Source organism: Cryptotermes secundus, unplaced genomic scaffold, assembly GCF_002891405.2.
Source record: "Cryptotermes secundus unplaced genomic scaffold, Csec_1.0 scaffold1158, whole genome shotgun sequence".
Lineage (NCBI taxonomy): Eukaryota > Metazoa > Arthropoda > Insecta > Blattodea > Kalotermitidae > Cryptotermes > Cryptotermes secundus.
The window spans coordinates 463,448-478,919 of record NW_019729912.1 but is presented as its reverse complement, the minus strand read 5'-3'; the positions used below and the strand labels follow the sequence as shown (position 1 = coordinate 478,919).

Sequence of the window (15,472 nt, the reverse complement as noted above, 5' to 3'; positions counted from 1 at the left end):
ATTTTCCTCACTCCCTCCAGATAAATTTTTTGGTTGTTATCTCGACTTAAGTTATTACAGTTCCTGTCCATATTGTTTCCAATTTACTATAAACAAAAAAACAAAACTCAGTGGCCTGTAGTCCGCAAGCAAACTAGACCGACCGAGCGACCGCCGCTTGTCGGCGAAGTTAGCGCCAGCTTTTGCGGACAGAGGGTGTCGCGTGGTCAGCGCAACGGATCCCCACGGCCATTAATCTCAGTTTTCTGGACCGGATGCAATTCACTTTACACTATCAAATTATTTGACTTTCAGTTTAAACGAAGGTTACATTTATCTTATGTGCATTTTCAATTATTTTATTCAAATGTAATTTCATGTGAAAAGGCCGCGCCATAACTCAAGCGGTTAGTCGCTGGTTTCCCACCGCGGGGGCCTGGGTTCGATCCCTGGTCTGCTCAAGTGGGATTTGTGGTGGACGAAGTGGCGCTTTGGTGGATTTTCTCGAGTACTTCGGTTTCCCCTGCCAATCTTCATTCCACCAAATTCTTTATCATAATAATCACCCGGAGCAGGCTACAATAGGCCAATCAGTTACCGCCGTGCCGAGTGGACCCAGCTGGGCTCCACCCCCTCTAAGCGAATTAAAAAGAATTTAAAAAAACTTCATGTGAAAGTCAATATATAAATTGAATTTTTTTTCTGTGTCGATAAATTCTAATCATGCATTTCCAAATAAGAAAACAAAAATGATGTCTCATGGGCCCTACGTTCATTTCGAATTTTATCATGTATCTAAAATTAAGTAAAAAGAAAATATTTTACTTTAAAATAAATTTCAACATGTTCTCTCATAATATTCATATTCTATTTCTCCTCTGTCCTCATGCAGTGATGTTTCTATTAGCACACGCGAAGAAACAGAAATGGCCGCCATTCTTTTAAAGCGTAAGAGGAGTCTGGCCTCATCTCTCCACTGCTTCGTCTTCCTGTCGCAGCAGCTCCAACATGGCAGCATCAATTTTCGTATCTTTAGAGCGAAAATTATGTTTCCTGAACTAAGTTGCACGTTTCCTGCTAGCAAGTTGCCTTCCTCCATCGTCGGCGATAACTTAATTTTCTCATACCTAGTTCCATCCCCTTGCACGTAACAACACGAAAGTAGGCTACAAGGAAATGGAATTTCTAAACTAGTTCCCGCCACTTTTATTCATATCCTCACAGACGAGTTAAAAGTCCCGGAAATATTTTTAGCAGCTGCTTGTTTAACAATTATATACTGTAACGACGTTTCTTTCTCCTTGCTGTTTCAGTAAGGAAGGAGAGTTCAGTGTTGCCGGTTCAGGCTCTAAATTTTCAAGTGCTTTGAAACATACTCCTTCTCGGGAAGTCAGTAGTTTCTGATCATCCTAAAGTATTTCATATAAAAATAAGCTTCATGAATTTCGATTCAATCTGTTATGCCAAGTCTACATTATAAATTTTGGGCCGTTTAAATGAAATTAAAACGATGGGCTAAGGGTTGGCCTGTCCGAGTTCGATTCCCGTTAAAGGCAAGAAATTTTTATCTCCTCCACAGCGTCCATACCGGCTTTGGGGCCCTCCCAGCCTTCTATGGAATGGGTACTGTGGGCCCGGCAATAAAGCGTAAGGAGCGTGAAGCTTACCACTCACTCCATTTAGTGCAGAGGTAAAGAATGGTGGAGCTATACCTCCACTCTCCCATACGTCTTCATTGTTTTGGTGCTTATTTAATGAAGCATAGGGACATCTTTACCTTTTTACCTTTTATTTTGATTAAGATTTTTAGGCTTAATACTTATATCAAGATATAAATTCTTTAGATTTTCTTCGAAATTTGACGTCGAGTGCTTAACAGTTCTTCTGCGTATTCGGAAGATTCAGAGATTGAATCCCTGCCCAAAGCTTATTATCCTAACTGAGGCTTCTTGTGGTTTCCCTTCAGTCCCGGCAGAAAAGTACTCTGGTACTAACACAGTACAGGTCTATCCTTTCTATTTCAGTCTCGCACCCTTATTCCTATCTTCTAGATACTTATATAACATCTGCAGGTGAGACAATAAAATGGATCTCAGAGGAACAGGACAGGCTGGTGTGGAGTGGATTAATTTGGCTCAGGACAGACTGGTGGCGGGCTCTTGTGGAAATTGTAACTAACCCTCGGATTCCGTAAAATATTGAGTGGTTGAGCGACTATTGGATTCTCAAGAAGGACTCGGTCCCATGAAGTGGTTTAGTTTAGTTAAGTTAAATAATCAGTTGGTTAGTTAACTGGGTGAGAGCATGTTAAGTGAGCGTAAAAGTAGGTAGATACTCTAACATGGCGTTCAGTGCAAAGCCCCGGTTTCACTGAAACAAGGCCATAACTGAAAGCAGAAACACTAAGAGAAATACAGGTGTCCGGATGAAAGGTATCCAAAATAAAATAATTATATCTCAGAAAGCATTTGGGTCATTCATGTGAAGTCACCCAGAGAGATATGGAAGATAACGCAAACCTCCATTTGAGCTGAAAACGCGTTTTTTTTTCGCATTATGAAAACGGCTGTACCGGGAGAACCGAGCGGATTGCAGTATTTTTAAAAATATTTTTGAAGTGTGAAAATATGTAGAAATAAGTGTATAAAATACGATTTTTTTTAAATGGTGAGCGACCTCTCTGAATGACTTCACATGGAATGACCCATTTACTATACACATTTATGGGTTACACCATTGCAAAGGGAAACTATTATTTTTTTTTCTGAGTGTATAACTCTCTCAGTAAATTTCAATATGGACTCCATTGATGGCATGAAGCATGTTAGGTGTTACCGTAGCCACAATATCCCTTATTCGGGTTTTCAGGTGTTGAAGGTCTTTTTTCTTAACCTGGTAGACAATGTTCTTTACATAACCCCATAAGAAGAAATGCACTGGCGTTAAATCTAGCGACCTAGGAGTCCAAGCAATTTGTTCATCTCTGCCGATCCATCTCCTAGCCATCTCTCTGTCCAGGTGATTCCTAAAATGGTGACAGAAATATGGCGGCGCTTGCGCGTAAGCCGAGCATGGAAAAAGAACTTTCAGAGTTTTCCTTTCCGATGACATAAACCTGATACGTGTATGACAATTAGTTTCCGAGATATACATTTTTTATTTTGGATACCTTTCATTTGGACATCCTGTATTATTCTCTGATGCGTGCCACTGTTGCGTGGAGGACAATAGGATTCTTTTGAAGGCGATAAAAGCGTTGCATAAAAGAGCAAGGAGAGGCCAAGGACTAGGTGAAGAGACCGAATGAAGAAGATATAAAGATGAAAGTAAGGCGGGGGAAGATAAAGACAAGCCTACGGAGGACAATGGCGCGTCTCGACCTAAACGTCAACATATAATACGAAGTCTCTAGCAGAGGCACGAAAATTGATTTGCTTTTAGAAAGAGAGAAGAACGAAAATGCGAAGAACAAAAAAGCTAGAAGACGGGGAATATAATACAAAATAAAATAAAGGTAAAGAGAAAAACAAGGTAAAACATGGGAGTCGCTGGCTTCCCACCGCGGCGGCCCGGGTTCGATCCCGGGTCTGGTCAAGTGCGGTTTGTTGTGGATAAAGTGGCGCTGCGGCGGCTTTTCTACGAGTACTTCAGTTTCCCCTCCCAATCTTCATTCCACCAAATTCTCCATCATCGTAATCACCCGGGGCAGGCTACAATAGGCCAATCAGTGGCCGCCGTGCCGACTGGACCCAGTTGGACTCAACCCCCACTAAGCGAATTAAAAAAAAAAGGTAAAACATACTCTTTTCGTACAACTGATTCTTATACTCTACACGTAACTCGTAGTTTGAGCCCACACTAACATTATCAATGCTCGTCGCATGCAGTACAGTTAAGTATCCGTGGAAACTTCTGGATAGCTCAGTCGGTATAGCGACGGGTTACGGACTGAACAACCAGGGTTATGTTTTCTGTAGGGCCAAGAGATTTCTCTTCTCCACAGCGTCCAGACCGGCTCTGGAGCAAAAGGGACCCTTCTATCGGGGTTAAAGCGGGAGGGGCGTGAAGACGACCACTTTCATCTGTTGTCGAGTTCAAGAATGATGGAGCTATATCTCCACTCCCCCACACGTCTTCATGGCTTTATGCTTAATTTATTTCCATGCGTTTATGGCTCCGTGTCTAGTAATAAAGGGTTTGGATTGGAGGATTGGATTTATTACCTCCTATTATAATCTCTCTTAATCACAATCAGTTACAGCGCTGTCGCTAATCTACCCACTTCATAAATCGCTAGGCCACGCTCCATTCCTCAGCACGGACCCCACGGAAAACGTTGTCTTCTGTTATCAAGAATGCATCTTTATTTGTTTGTTACCTAGTGATAGATGTCATATTATTCCGTGCGTTTGCTTCTGTGGGAATGTGTTTAGCGACTTGTTGCCTAACAATAGGCATGGCGCGGACCACACAGAAAACACTTTTGTAATACCTTTTTTAGTGTTACATGCTCGTTGCAGAGAAACGGGTCTACATGTTACATTATTAAGAACAGGGACAACTTAATCTTTTTACCTTTTATAAACAAAGATTGCATTGCATTGCACGACTGTTGCAAGGTTTACAGACGCAAATCAACGAATTATTGAAATAGTACACATTACAGCTCTTTGCGAAGGTATTGTTTCCACTTGCAAAATGTGACATAGAGACATAGATACCGCGTATCACCATCTATATTTATGTTACCATACGTTAAGAATGATGATAATGGTGGTAGTGGTGGTGTAAATACAGAACACCTTCAACAAAATGTAAAATTCTGTATTGTCTGATATTGATTTGATTCATTGCAAGATCGAAACACGAGGACACCGCTTAACAAGAAGGTTTTCTGAACCACTTGTAACGTAATTTACGCTGTTTCACTTCTCCCAGTTATATATTTGAAAGGGTTTTATGAACATTTCCTAGAAATTTTGTCAACCTCTAAAGCATATTAATTGCTTTATGAATCATCGGCTTTAACATTAAAGAGACCCAAAATTTGATCCCTGTGTTTGATATGAGTCTCAGAGTTAATAGCGATTATTTCCCTGAACAGCTTTAACATAGAAGCGGTGTATTTCCTATGACTCATCAACTGAATATTTAAATATTATTCAGAAGATATTCATGTTTCACAGTCTTAAAGTTAATTCCTGTAAAAAGAAATTTGTGTGAGCTACAGAACATTCCAGAACCGGTATAAACATCTCCATGAAGACTGAGTGTGACATGCGCAGAGGAGCCAGGATAGCCCAGCGAGTCAGCTATTAGGCCACGGACTGGACGACCGAGAATCTCGGTTCGGTTTGGTGCAGGATCGGATTTTTCTCTCGCTTATAATGTCCAGACCGGCTCTGGGTCCCGTCGAACCGATGGCGAGGGCCCTTACCCGGTTGTAAAATCGAATGGGACGGGAAGCTGCACACTCGCCTCCGTGTCTCACCGAGCCACGTCTTTGTGGCTTTGTGCTTGATGAAGCGCACAGACACTTACATTTAACAAGCGTACAGGTCATTTGGGAAATATAAAATATTAATTATAAAATAATGGAATATCCTTTTTTCCCCAAGAAAATCACTTCAAAATTTTAGAAATTATAGACTACAAAAGTAAAAAAATATATTATGTTGTCCCTGCTCTTAACTAATTAAGCACTATGCTATGAAGGCGCATGGGGATTGGATGTATAGATTCATATTTTCTTGACCTCGGTACTAATTGGATGTGAGTGGTCAGCTTCACACCCCGGCCGCTTTATCCGCGGGAAAAGAGCCCTCGATACCCTTTGGATATGAGGTTGGGCGAACCCCAGACCTGGTATGGATGACGTGGAGAAGAGAAAATTTTTTATTCTACCGAGACTCGAACTCCGACCCCTCAGTCGTCCATCCCATAACCAGCCGCTATACCGACTGCGCTTTCCCTCTCCTCATTATAGACTACAACAGAAATCTAATTAGCTCTTTCCCTTGCGTGTTCAAACTCCTTACCGTTTGTTAGCTCAAAATATAAAATTATTTACTACAGAGCGCTGTATAATTTGGTTGGGTCTGATGTCTGTTGGAAGAAACTTTTAACTTATACCCATCTTGAGATTAAAATACACTGTTAATCGCGTTAATATAAACTTTCAGGAGACTCTATTAATTGCGGAAGTTCAGAGAAGTGGCTGGTATTCCTTAACCTTTTAAATGCTACCCACTTTATATCCGTTTAAAGTTAATTGGGCTTTCTGACCTGGATAAATGCCATATTTGAAATAGGTGAAAAACTGCTCTATGACAAATATGAACAGGTAAACATGACGTTCTTAGCTTTTACATAAGCAATATATAAACTCCATATGACTTGCTCTGTTGCTTAGTGGTCAGAGTTCCTGGCTTCAGATCCTGAGGCCCCGAGTTCGATTCTCGGCTACCAGATTTTGTAAGAAGTAGTGGGTCTGGAATGGGATCCGCTCAACCTCGTGAGGATAACTGAGGAGCTATTTCAAGGAAATATCACCTCCAGTTTAGAAAACCGAGATTAACGGCCATGGGGATCTGTTGCGCTGACCACGTGACACCCTCTATCTGCAAAAGTTGGCACTAACTTTGCTGACAAGCGGCGGTCGTTCGGTCTTTATAGTTCGTTTACGGACTACAGGCCACGGAGTTTTGTTTGATTTATTATCATGTATAACTCTTAAGAGAAGAAGGTGTTTGAAATAAAGGAACTAGCATGGGAAAGTTTTACGTCATATTTATTTCAATTTAACGGAAAGAAGAACAAAACGAACAATGTCGCGTTGATAGGATAAACACTGCTTCCCGGCACTGTCGAGATGATATGCTTGAGTCGCATCTGCCTGTATGATCCGATCTGCGTCACTCTCTCGAGGATCCACTTTGACCCAGGACCTCTTAACAAATGTTACTTTCATTAGGACGCGTTATGGGTCATGACTTTTCATAAACTATCCTTAATTTATTATTCCTCGAAGCCTATTTTGTTACATCTACAAGTTTGTTCCATTTTAGCCTATTTCTCTTATTTTAATGAAGCAAAAATAGGCTTATGAGATCACCATGCTGACTGTGTGTCTGTGTGTCCCCGATCAGAATTTGAATGCCTGAACCAAACTTGATTAAGTCTTGAATGAATATCATGGTACCTGAGTCGTCCTCCCAGCAGTCTGTGTGCCTGCATTTGCATTCCCCATATCGTTGCTTAGCAACAGCTCAGTAAACATATTACCACGGCATTGTATATACACGCAACAGTAGAAGAATTATTGGACTCGTAATTTCTATGCCGTCCGTGTCGTAAAAGGAAAGTGGGTGATTCGATCTTTCCGGAGCTTCATGTTGTACAGTGATTTAGTATAAGCATAAGTACTTGTTCTTCGCTAAGGACTTGGTACCATTCCTTATAAGTATCAAATTATACTTTAAATTAGGAACGTTCAAATTATGAAACCGAATGCACCCAGGTAATTAAAATGATTAAGAACAAGGACTTGAAACACTTTTCTACTACCATACCTGCGCATCGTTTTAAAAACTGCGGTCATCGTGCATACTGATAAGAGGACGGAATAAGTTTTATTATATTGTCACGATTTTGTGTGAGTGTGACTGTAGAAGGGGTATGGAATTGATGAATGAATTTATTGACCACTTATACACTCCACTCGGAACTATACTCTACAAATAACTGATAGACACACACACACACACATTAGTGTCCTCAGCCTGTTACAGTTTCCACGAGCCGTTTCCTAGCAACGGCTTCTAACATAGTGGAGATTTTTCAGCTCCCCACATTCAGGTCCTCCTGTCATAGCCATTCATGTAGAACACAACTCTCAACTGATAACTAACTCGGTCCCAGGCTGGCGGTCATTTCACTCCGTCCTTACAGTTTTCTCTTTACAGGCTGACTTCGAACTGACAACTGAACTCTCTCACTCACCAAACAGCCACTTCACCTGACTTTAATCAACTGAACTGCTGACAACTTTTACTCGGCACGAACGACATATAGAACATGATTTTCATTGTTATAGTCTAACCATGACGTAATGCATTAATATCCGTTGCCGTGGGAACCCGTTTACCAAGCAGTTGCCTAGCAATATCCCAGGGATTGTTGACGTGTTTACCGGCCGCTACATTATCTTGGGGAGGGGGGCACGGGGTAGCGTAGTTGGTTGAGGGCTAAGCTACAAGCCGGAAAGTCGCGGGTTCAAGTCCCAATGAGGTCATTGGATTTTTTTTTAATTGACTTAACCCTTCCAGCCGCACTATGGCCTTGGGGATCACTCAGCCTCTAACAGAAATGAGTACCAGGAATTAATTAAATAATTAGTAAAGCGCGGCCGGCGCGTAAGGCTCACAATCTTACCGCCATTTTTGAGCTAATTGTCTAGATAATGTAGGACCCTCAACGTCTCACAACCCTATGGGCCTTCATGGCCTAGTACAGGGATAGCTTTACTTTACTTTTACATTATCTTTGTGTTCTGTATCGTGCCCAAAGTAGAGAACAGAACAAAGAGTTGCACTTTTTATAGGCCTACATTATTCACGCCTGAAACTAGGGACTTGAATAGAAAAGACTGGGGTTTGAAGATCAGCGTGAATGTGGCCTCAGGAAAATAATGCACTATCTTAGTGTGCAGAGTTACAGCAAGACATACAAAACAATTTTGTAATCTGGACATTATTTACTACATTTTACAACTTTCTGAATTGAAGATATCATGTTACCATCATGCATTTCTTTAGAACGAAATAGCGTTGTGAATTTCTCTCTCTCTCTCTCTTCCTTTTGCCTTCTTCTTTTTGTCTCTGCTTCCCTTCAACGAAGTGTTATCAAGGAAACGATACAGATGTCCCTGGGATTGATTAAATAAGCACAACACCATGAAACCACACATCTCCAATATTCTTAAGCTCTGCACTAGATGGAGGCGAGTCAACTTCACGCCCCTGTCCCTGAACCCCCCGTGGGAAGAGCCCCGGATACTCATTGCACAAAAGACTGGGTGACCCCCAGTGCCGATCTGGACCCTGTGCACAAGAAAACTATCTCATTACGCAGTCTGGAATCGAACCTCAATTCCTCGGCTATCCAGTTCACAACCCGACTGAACTATCCCCGTTCCAGCGAAATGTTATACGAGCAGTATAATATTGTCACGTGTCCGGGGTTCCTCGATGAATAATAACGGATTTTGGATTGCATGATTGGATTTATTGACGCCTTCTATTACAGTCACTCTTAATTACAACAAATTATATCAGCTCACAAAAATGACTGTGTAAGATTCGCTCCAATCCTTACTGGACTACGAGTGTCTTCTCTTCTGCGTGACTGACTTGATTCTGATTTACGTACGGTCACTTCTTCGCCTTCCGCTGTCCGCTGGTTAACACTCCACAGCTGAACACTGAACTCTCTTACGAATGCCGAATAATTGAACTTTCGCGAACTGAACTGAACTCAACTGAATTGAACTCTCCTTTTATAACTTCGAAGCGAGTCGAATATAGATTATCACCTCGTACTGTTCGTCTGTTAATGCGTCTATTCGTTACAGCGGGAACGTGCTTACCGAAAGGTTTTCTAGCAGTGGACTATTCCGCGTCTATTCATTGCGCGGGAACGTGGCGAGTCGTTTCTAACAGTGAATCACCCCGGATTTCATGTGTCATGTCAGTATATTTTTGTGGACGAGTAAAATATTTGTTCACAGTCATACTGACTGCATATCTGTTCTTGAAATATACACTCGATAAAAATTATTTCCGCACCTCCTAAGTAATACTCTTTATGGACCTGACTCCAACTTTCTTAATGTGACGGAAGGCTAAAGGAACATGATCAGTTTGTAATAATATATCGACAAAGAGGTAATTTCCTTGGGAGCCAAAATATCGGATTTTTTTTTTAAATTGCAAGTAAAAATGTAATGAAGCGATGTTGACAGTTTGGAAATCTTGTTGGTGATGACGCACTGAATAAAGACAAAGTCAGGCGGCGACTGAACGAGTGCGAGACAAAGCTGCTTGTTGAATAGGAGGTATCTCTTCATCTCAGCCGCAACATACGTTTTCGCCAAAGAGCGAGATCACACAATACTGATTATAGCGGTCACTTTGGTTTCTTTTTTCTTGTCGTTTCGTTCATTGCTAAGCCTCTTTTGTTTTGTTTACTTTGATGGTTTTGGGCAGTGCTTTATTCTGAGTGGGGGGGGGATATAATCAAAAACGTCGAGTCTTTGTGTGCCGTTATGAAGAGTTTACGGTTTAAACGAGCATTCTATTACATTGCACAGTAATGTAGGACCCAAATGCTGTCACTTTTACTGTATTTTCCTTTCGCATATAATTTGTTATGTCAGCCATATTAGCCGCACTGTCTAAAGCAAGGTCTGTCTTCGCTCGCTCGAACACTGGGATATTGGGTTCGAATCCCACTCAGGGAATGGATATTTGGTATGTGTACGCGTATATTCTGTGTTTATATTGTCCTGTATCAGGTAATGGCCTGGCGACGGGCTGATCACTCATCCAAGGAGTACTACCGTCTATGAAAAATAATAACGAAACTGAATGAGAGGCCTCAATAGGGTAGACGAGCCATTGAAAAAAATATAATTTGTTATATGAATAGTTTTCGACATTGTTTACGAATTTGTATTAAAAATTTTATATGTCACGCGGGTCTACTTCATTTTTTACATGTAGCAGATGTTTCTTTTTTTCATATTGAGAATGTCTATCCAACGTCGTGTCTCGTCTTCCATATCGCTTAACGAATTTACAATCAGCCATACAATGTCCAGCCTGAGCACTCAGGCTCCCACCCTGTAGAAAAATTGTTTTCAGTACGGCTATCAAAAATTTCCAGCCCCTTGTTGTGTTAATCTTAGCTTTTCTCTTATTAAGCAACCCGGAAAATATGTGTTTTATACACTTCCCAGGATTGTCGCTTGGATCACTAGGGCTACTGAACCATCCCACTGCGACAAAGGGTTAACCATCGAGGGATATTTCATTGAAATATGTCAGACTCTACACTATAGGTTCTGGAATGTTTGTTTTTTCAGAGTCGGTCAAAATTTTCCCCTAATTTAAATACAGCTCAGTTTAAAAATGGACCGCCTCTGTGGTCTAGTGGTGTTTCTGACTACATATCCAGACATCTTGGTTCGATTCCCGGTGCTACCAGATTTACTGAGAAGTGGTGGGTCTGGAACGTGATCCACTCAGCCTCATGAGGATGATTGAGGAGCTATTTCAAGGAAATAGCGGCTCCGGTCTAGAAAACCTTTATTAACGGTCGTGGGGATTCGTTGCGCTGACCACGTGACATCCTCTGTCCGCTAAAGTTGGCATTAACTTCGCCGACAAGCGGAGGTCTCTCGGTCGGTATAGTTCGCTTGTGGGCTAAAGCCACGAAATTTGTTGTTTTTTGTTTTCAATTCAAACATGGGTACATTTCATTCGTTAATTATAAAACTACAAGCAGGAACAAATACGCAATGCGTTTACGTATTGTCATATTGTTTCTATTTAGTGACTTGGTTCAGAGTCTTAATACGTAGCATAGTATGTCAGCACTTTATTGGCTCAGTCAAAAATAGATTTTAAAATTCATGTAAGATTTGAGGTTTTCACGGCGGTGACTATGAAGAAAGCAGTTTTCTGGGATGTGGCACCGTGTAGATGTGGTGTTAACCAAAGTTTCGGAGGAACGTATGGTCTCCATCTTCAGGGTAGCAGACTGCTTGTACCGGTTCTCAAGGTCTCTTCGCTTGCCGATTTTCTTATTTTTCCTTCTACCCTGAAGATGGAGGCGATACGTTCCTCCGAAACTTCGGTTAACATCATATATACACGGTGCCACATCCCAGAAGCCTGCTTTCTTTAAAATTCATGTTTCTCTCTGGACAAATTACAAAACGGTCTCTACACCATATTTCAGAAAGTTATCGCTTCAGATCCCATATACGTCAGTTGATATATCGTGCTTAAACAAACGAAGATAGGAAGATCAGTGCAAGTTCCTCATTATTCGTATTTTCTTTGTACATTTTAATAATAAGACGGAGTAATGGAGAAATTATATCGGTCATTTTCCTGCATTTTAATTCCGAAGTTACTAAACACATTTTCATTAAATTCTGTAAAGGGAAGTATACTCTGACAGTTATACAACGACTTTAATTTTCTAGCTGGAGTTCCAATTTATTCTCTGTTTTGAAAGTAGCTCAACTCTGTCTACTTATATCTATCGATTTTCTCAAATCCCATTTATTACAATGTGTTGAAACATGGCATAAAATATTTATCTGAAATATTCATTTCAAAACGTTCCGTGTGGCCTGTAATCACTGAAAACATGAACCAGTTTGTGGGTATGTAGTGTTGGCTGTAGCTTTGACAGCTGTAGAGTACACCTGGTCGTCGACTTACGACCGACTTCCGTTATGACTGAAAGGTCGTAAGTCGATCTGGTTGTATGTCGGCCATATATTTTTTATTTATCATCTTCATAATTTATTTTTAAAAACTTTTACATTTTAATCATCTTTTATTTTATTTTTTTTTGTGGTCGTAATTGCGGCCGGTCGTAAGTCTCATAGGTCGTAAATCGACGACCAAGTGTATTTGTGGCTGTAACAGATTAACATTAGGGCATGTGGGGCATGCACAAAGCCATTTGGAATGTAGCATTAAGACCAAAGAGATGTGATTATTTACTTCTCACGATGTGCTATTCTCAGGGGCCATATTCACGGAGGACCAAAAGGACAGCAGCGCTGAACTTGCCTTCAAGTACGCAGTGTACCGCATCAACAAGGACAGACACATCCTGCCCCGCACGACTCTGGTGTACGATATTCAGCACGTGCCAAGGGACGACAGTTTCCACGCCTCCAAGAAAGGTAAGCCATCTCAGTTGAGACTTACACGTATCTCATATTCATATAAACCTATTAGAAGCAACCATTTCTCTTTTAAATATATTTATTTTAAAAGAGTCAATAAATGCGTATCCACCCAGCCACCCAGCCATCCACCCAGCCACCCACCCATCCGCCCATCCGCCCATCCGCCCACCTACCCACCTGCCTACCCATCTATCTATGGCTCTACACCCCTTGTGGACCTCCACCACTCTTTTCAGTTTCTTAATCTATACACACTCGGTAGGACTCCTTGAACGGGAGGTCAGCCCTTCGCAGGGCCGTTGCCTACACATAGAAGAACAGAAACAGAATAATCGCACACAAGCATCCATGCCTCGAGTGGGGCTCGAACCAACGATTCCAGTGTTCGAGCTGTCGAAGACGTTTCATGCCTTAGAGCACACGGCCACTGTGATCGATAAATGAGTAACTAGATGGTATAAATTGATTTCTGGCACTGGATACAACTTTTAATTACTTATTGTAAAGCGCTTGTTTATTTTTCATAGCTAATAGTTGTATATGCATCACGGACATAGTACTGAATATCTACATAGCTTTATCGTCTCTCGGTTTGTTGTTTAAAATACGCACTTTTTCAATATTTGTCATTGATTCTGTATTTGCATATGTATGTGTGTGCGTTTAAATGATGCTGCAGATCGCTGTTGCATAACTAATTGACATGGTGCCCCATACAGTTACATGTTCTTGATTATTGGGATATACCAGTTTGTTTAAAACATATACACAGTGAGACTGTGGACACGTGACCATGAATACATAGAATAATGACGAATACAATAATATTTTAAAATCTTATTTTTCAGAAAATATTTATTTCGATTCAACTTCAGAACAATTTTATCTTCATTTACCTTCTCCTTTTTTCCCCCCCTGGTACTACAGCCCTAAAGTGGGCCTAGGCCTACCTCCATGAAACTCTCCGTTTCACTTCGGTTTACTAGATCTTAGACATTCGGTAGGACTCCTTGGGCGAGTGATCAGCTCGTCGCAAGGCCTCTACCTGTACACAAACACAGAAAAACGCACACCAAACATCCATGCCCTGAGTGAGATTCGAACCCACGATCCCGGCTTCCGAGCGAGCGAAGACAGTGCATGCCTTAAAGTTCGGCCACACAGAGCGCTACGTACGCGAAGCACGCTACGTACGTACGTACGTAGCCAGCTGGGAAGCCAGCTACTAACCGCTTGAGCTATGGCGCGGCCTTACAATGGAACAGGTACTTTCTGTACGGTTCTTGCCATGGCTGTATAATGAGATTCCCAGTATAATCGAAGTTCTAATAAATCCAATCACATGATCCAGAACCCGTTATTTTCGTCACGCGTAACCCCTTACATGTGACAATATATATGTTTTCGGAGACAACTTGAATGAGATCTGACAGATGGTAGAGGTAAAGGCATCTCCCCTCCACAAAACGATTACGCGCTTATATTCATGAAGAGAGAGTAATTTTATCACAGCACCATGTTCTCCACTCTTCTTCTTTCACTTGGAAAGATTCAGAAGGAAAAAAATTTTTATGAACAACTCTCCTCTGTGTTTTTGCTTCTTTCTTGCCACGATGTGCCTATAAATATTTCTTGGGGGTTTCCTTCCTGAGTCAGCAGTATCATTTCGAATTTCTTCGATTTCTTATTCTCTTATTTCCGAATAACATTTCTAGGTTTACATTTATTTTTCTCAGCTCTTTTCCTATATATTTTACGTCTACTCGAATTTTTTTTGCCGATAAAGGAAAGGTTAAAAAGATATAGTTTGGGCGTAGGAACCCAAGACCTCTCTTTGGGTATGGAGGAAAGGAAACTTTCTTATTATTATTCATTATCAGCCTTTTCTCTCTTTATATTTCTTAACAGATAATTTTGATATATAGCATATATGATATGAATATTGAGAATTTTGATGTCGGATTTGGATCACAGTATATTCCGTTTGTCTTGCAGTATAAGGGCCTGTGTTATATGCAGGCCTTGCGAAAGCGGGCATATGCTCAGGTCCTGTTACGGACAGGGATCACTCTGGTATGTCAAGTGACGGCTGCCCCATTACGGATGAGAGGCCTTCAAGCTGATGCACCGTCGAGACGCTAGCTAATGAGCCACGTTGGCCGTAGCTTGTTTTTTTGTAATGATTGTGAGAGCGTCGAACCGTTGAAAAGGACGCGAGGAAGGATAGACCGGCGCTAATTGAGTGAGACGCCATACTTCCTGCAATAGTGGCCCAAGTCATACTCTTATGCATAGAATATGTACCCTGTAACCTATGTCGAGGGTGCCTTTTCACGGTTGAGAAAACGTTACGCACAAAACGGCTGAAGCTCTGTACTACAACCCCGTTTCTTCACGGACAGGTTCACCACCCCTTTTATTTCACCGTACTGCAATCAGTTGCCAGCCATGATTTCCCCTAGCCAAATGTAATATCTGGTTTTATGTAAATCTGTCCACGGT

General features: G+C 41.3%; 1 protein-coding gene across 14 annotated transcripts in view; it reads left to right on the top strand.

The window, feature by feature from the left end:
- Nucleotides 1-15,472, top strand: part of LOC111865836 (glutamate receptor ionotropic, kainate 2) — a 236,857-nt gene that overhangs the window by 104,128 nt on the left and 117,257 nt on the right. For all 14 annotated transcript variants that reach the window (XM_023854180.2, XM_023854177.2, XM_033751995.1 and 11 more), the window contains exon 2: nt 12,803-12,964. In XM_023854180.2, the coding sequence (XP_023709948.1) occupies nt 12,803-12,964 (162 nt within the window). The remainder of the gene's footprint in view (nt 1-12,802; nt 12,965-15,472) is intronic.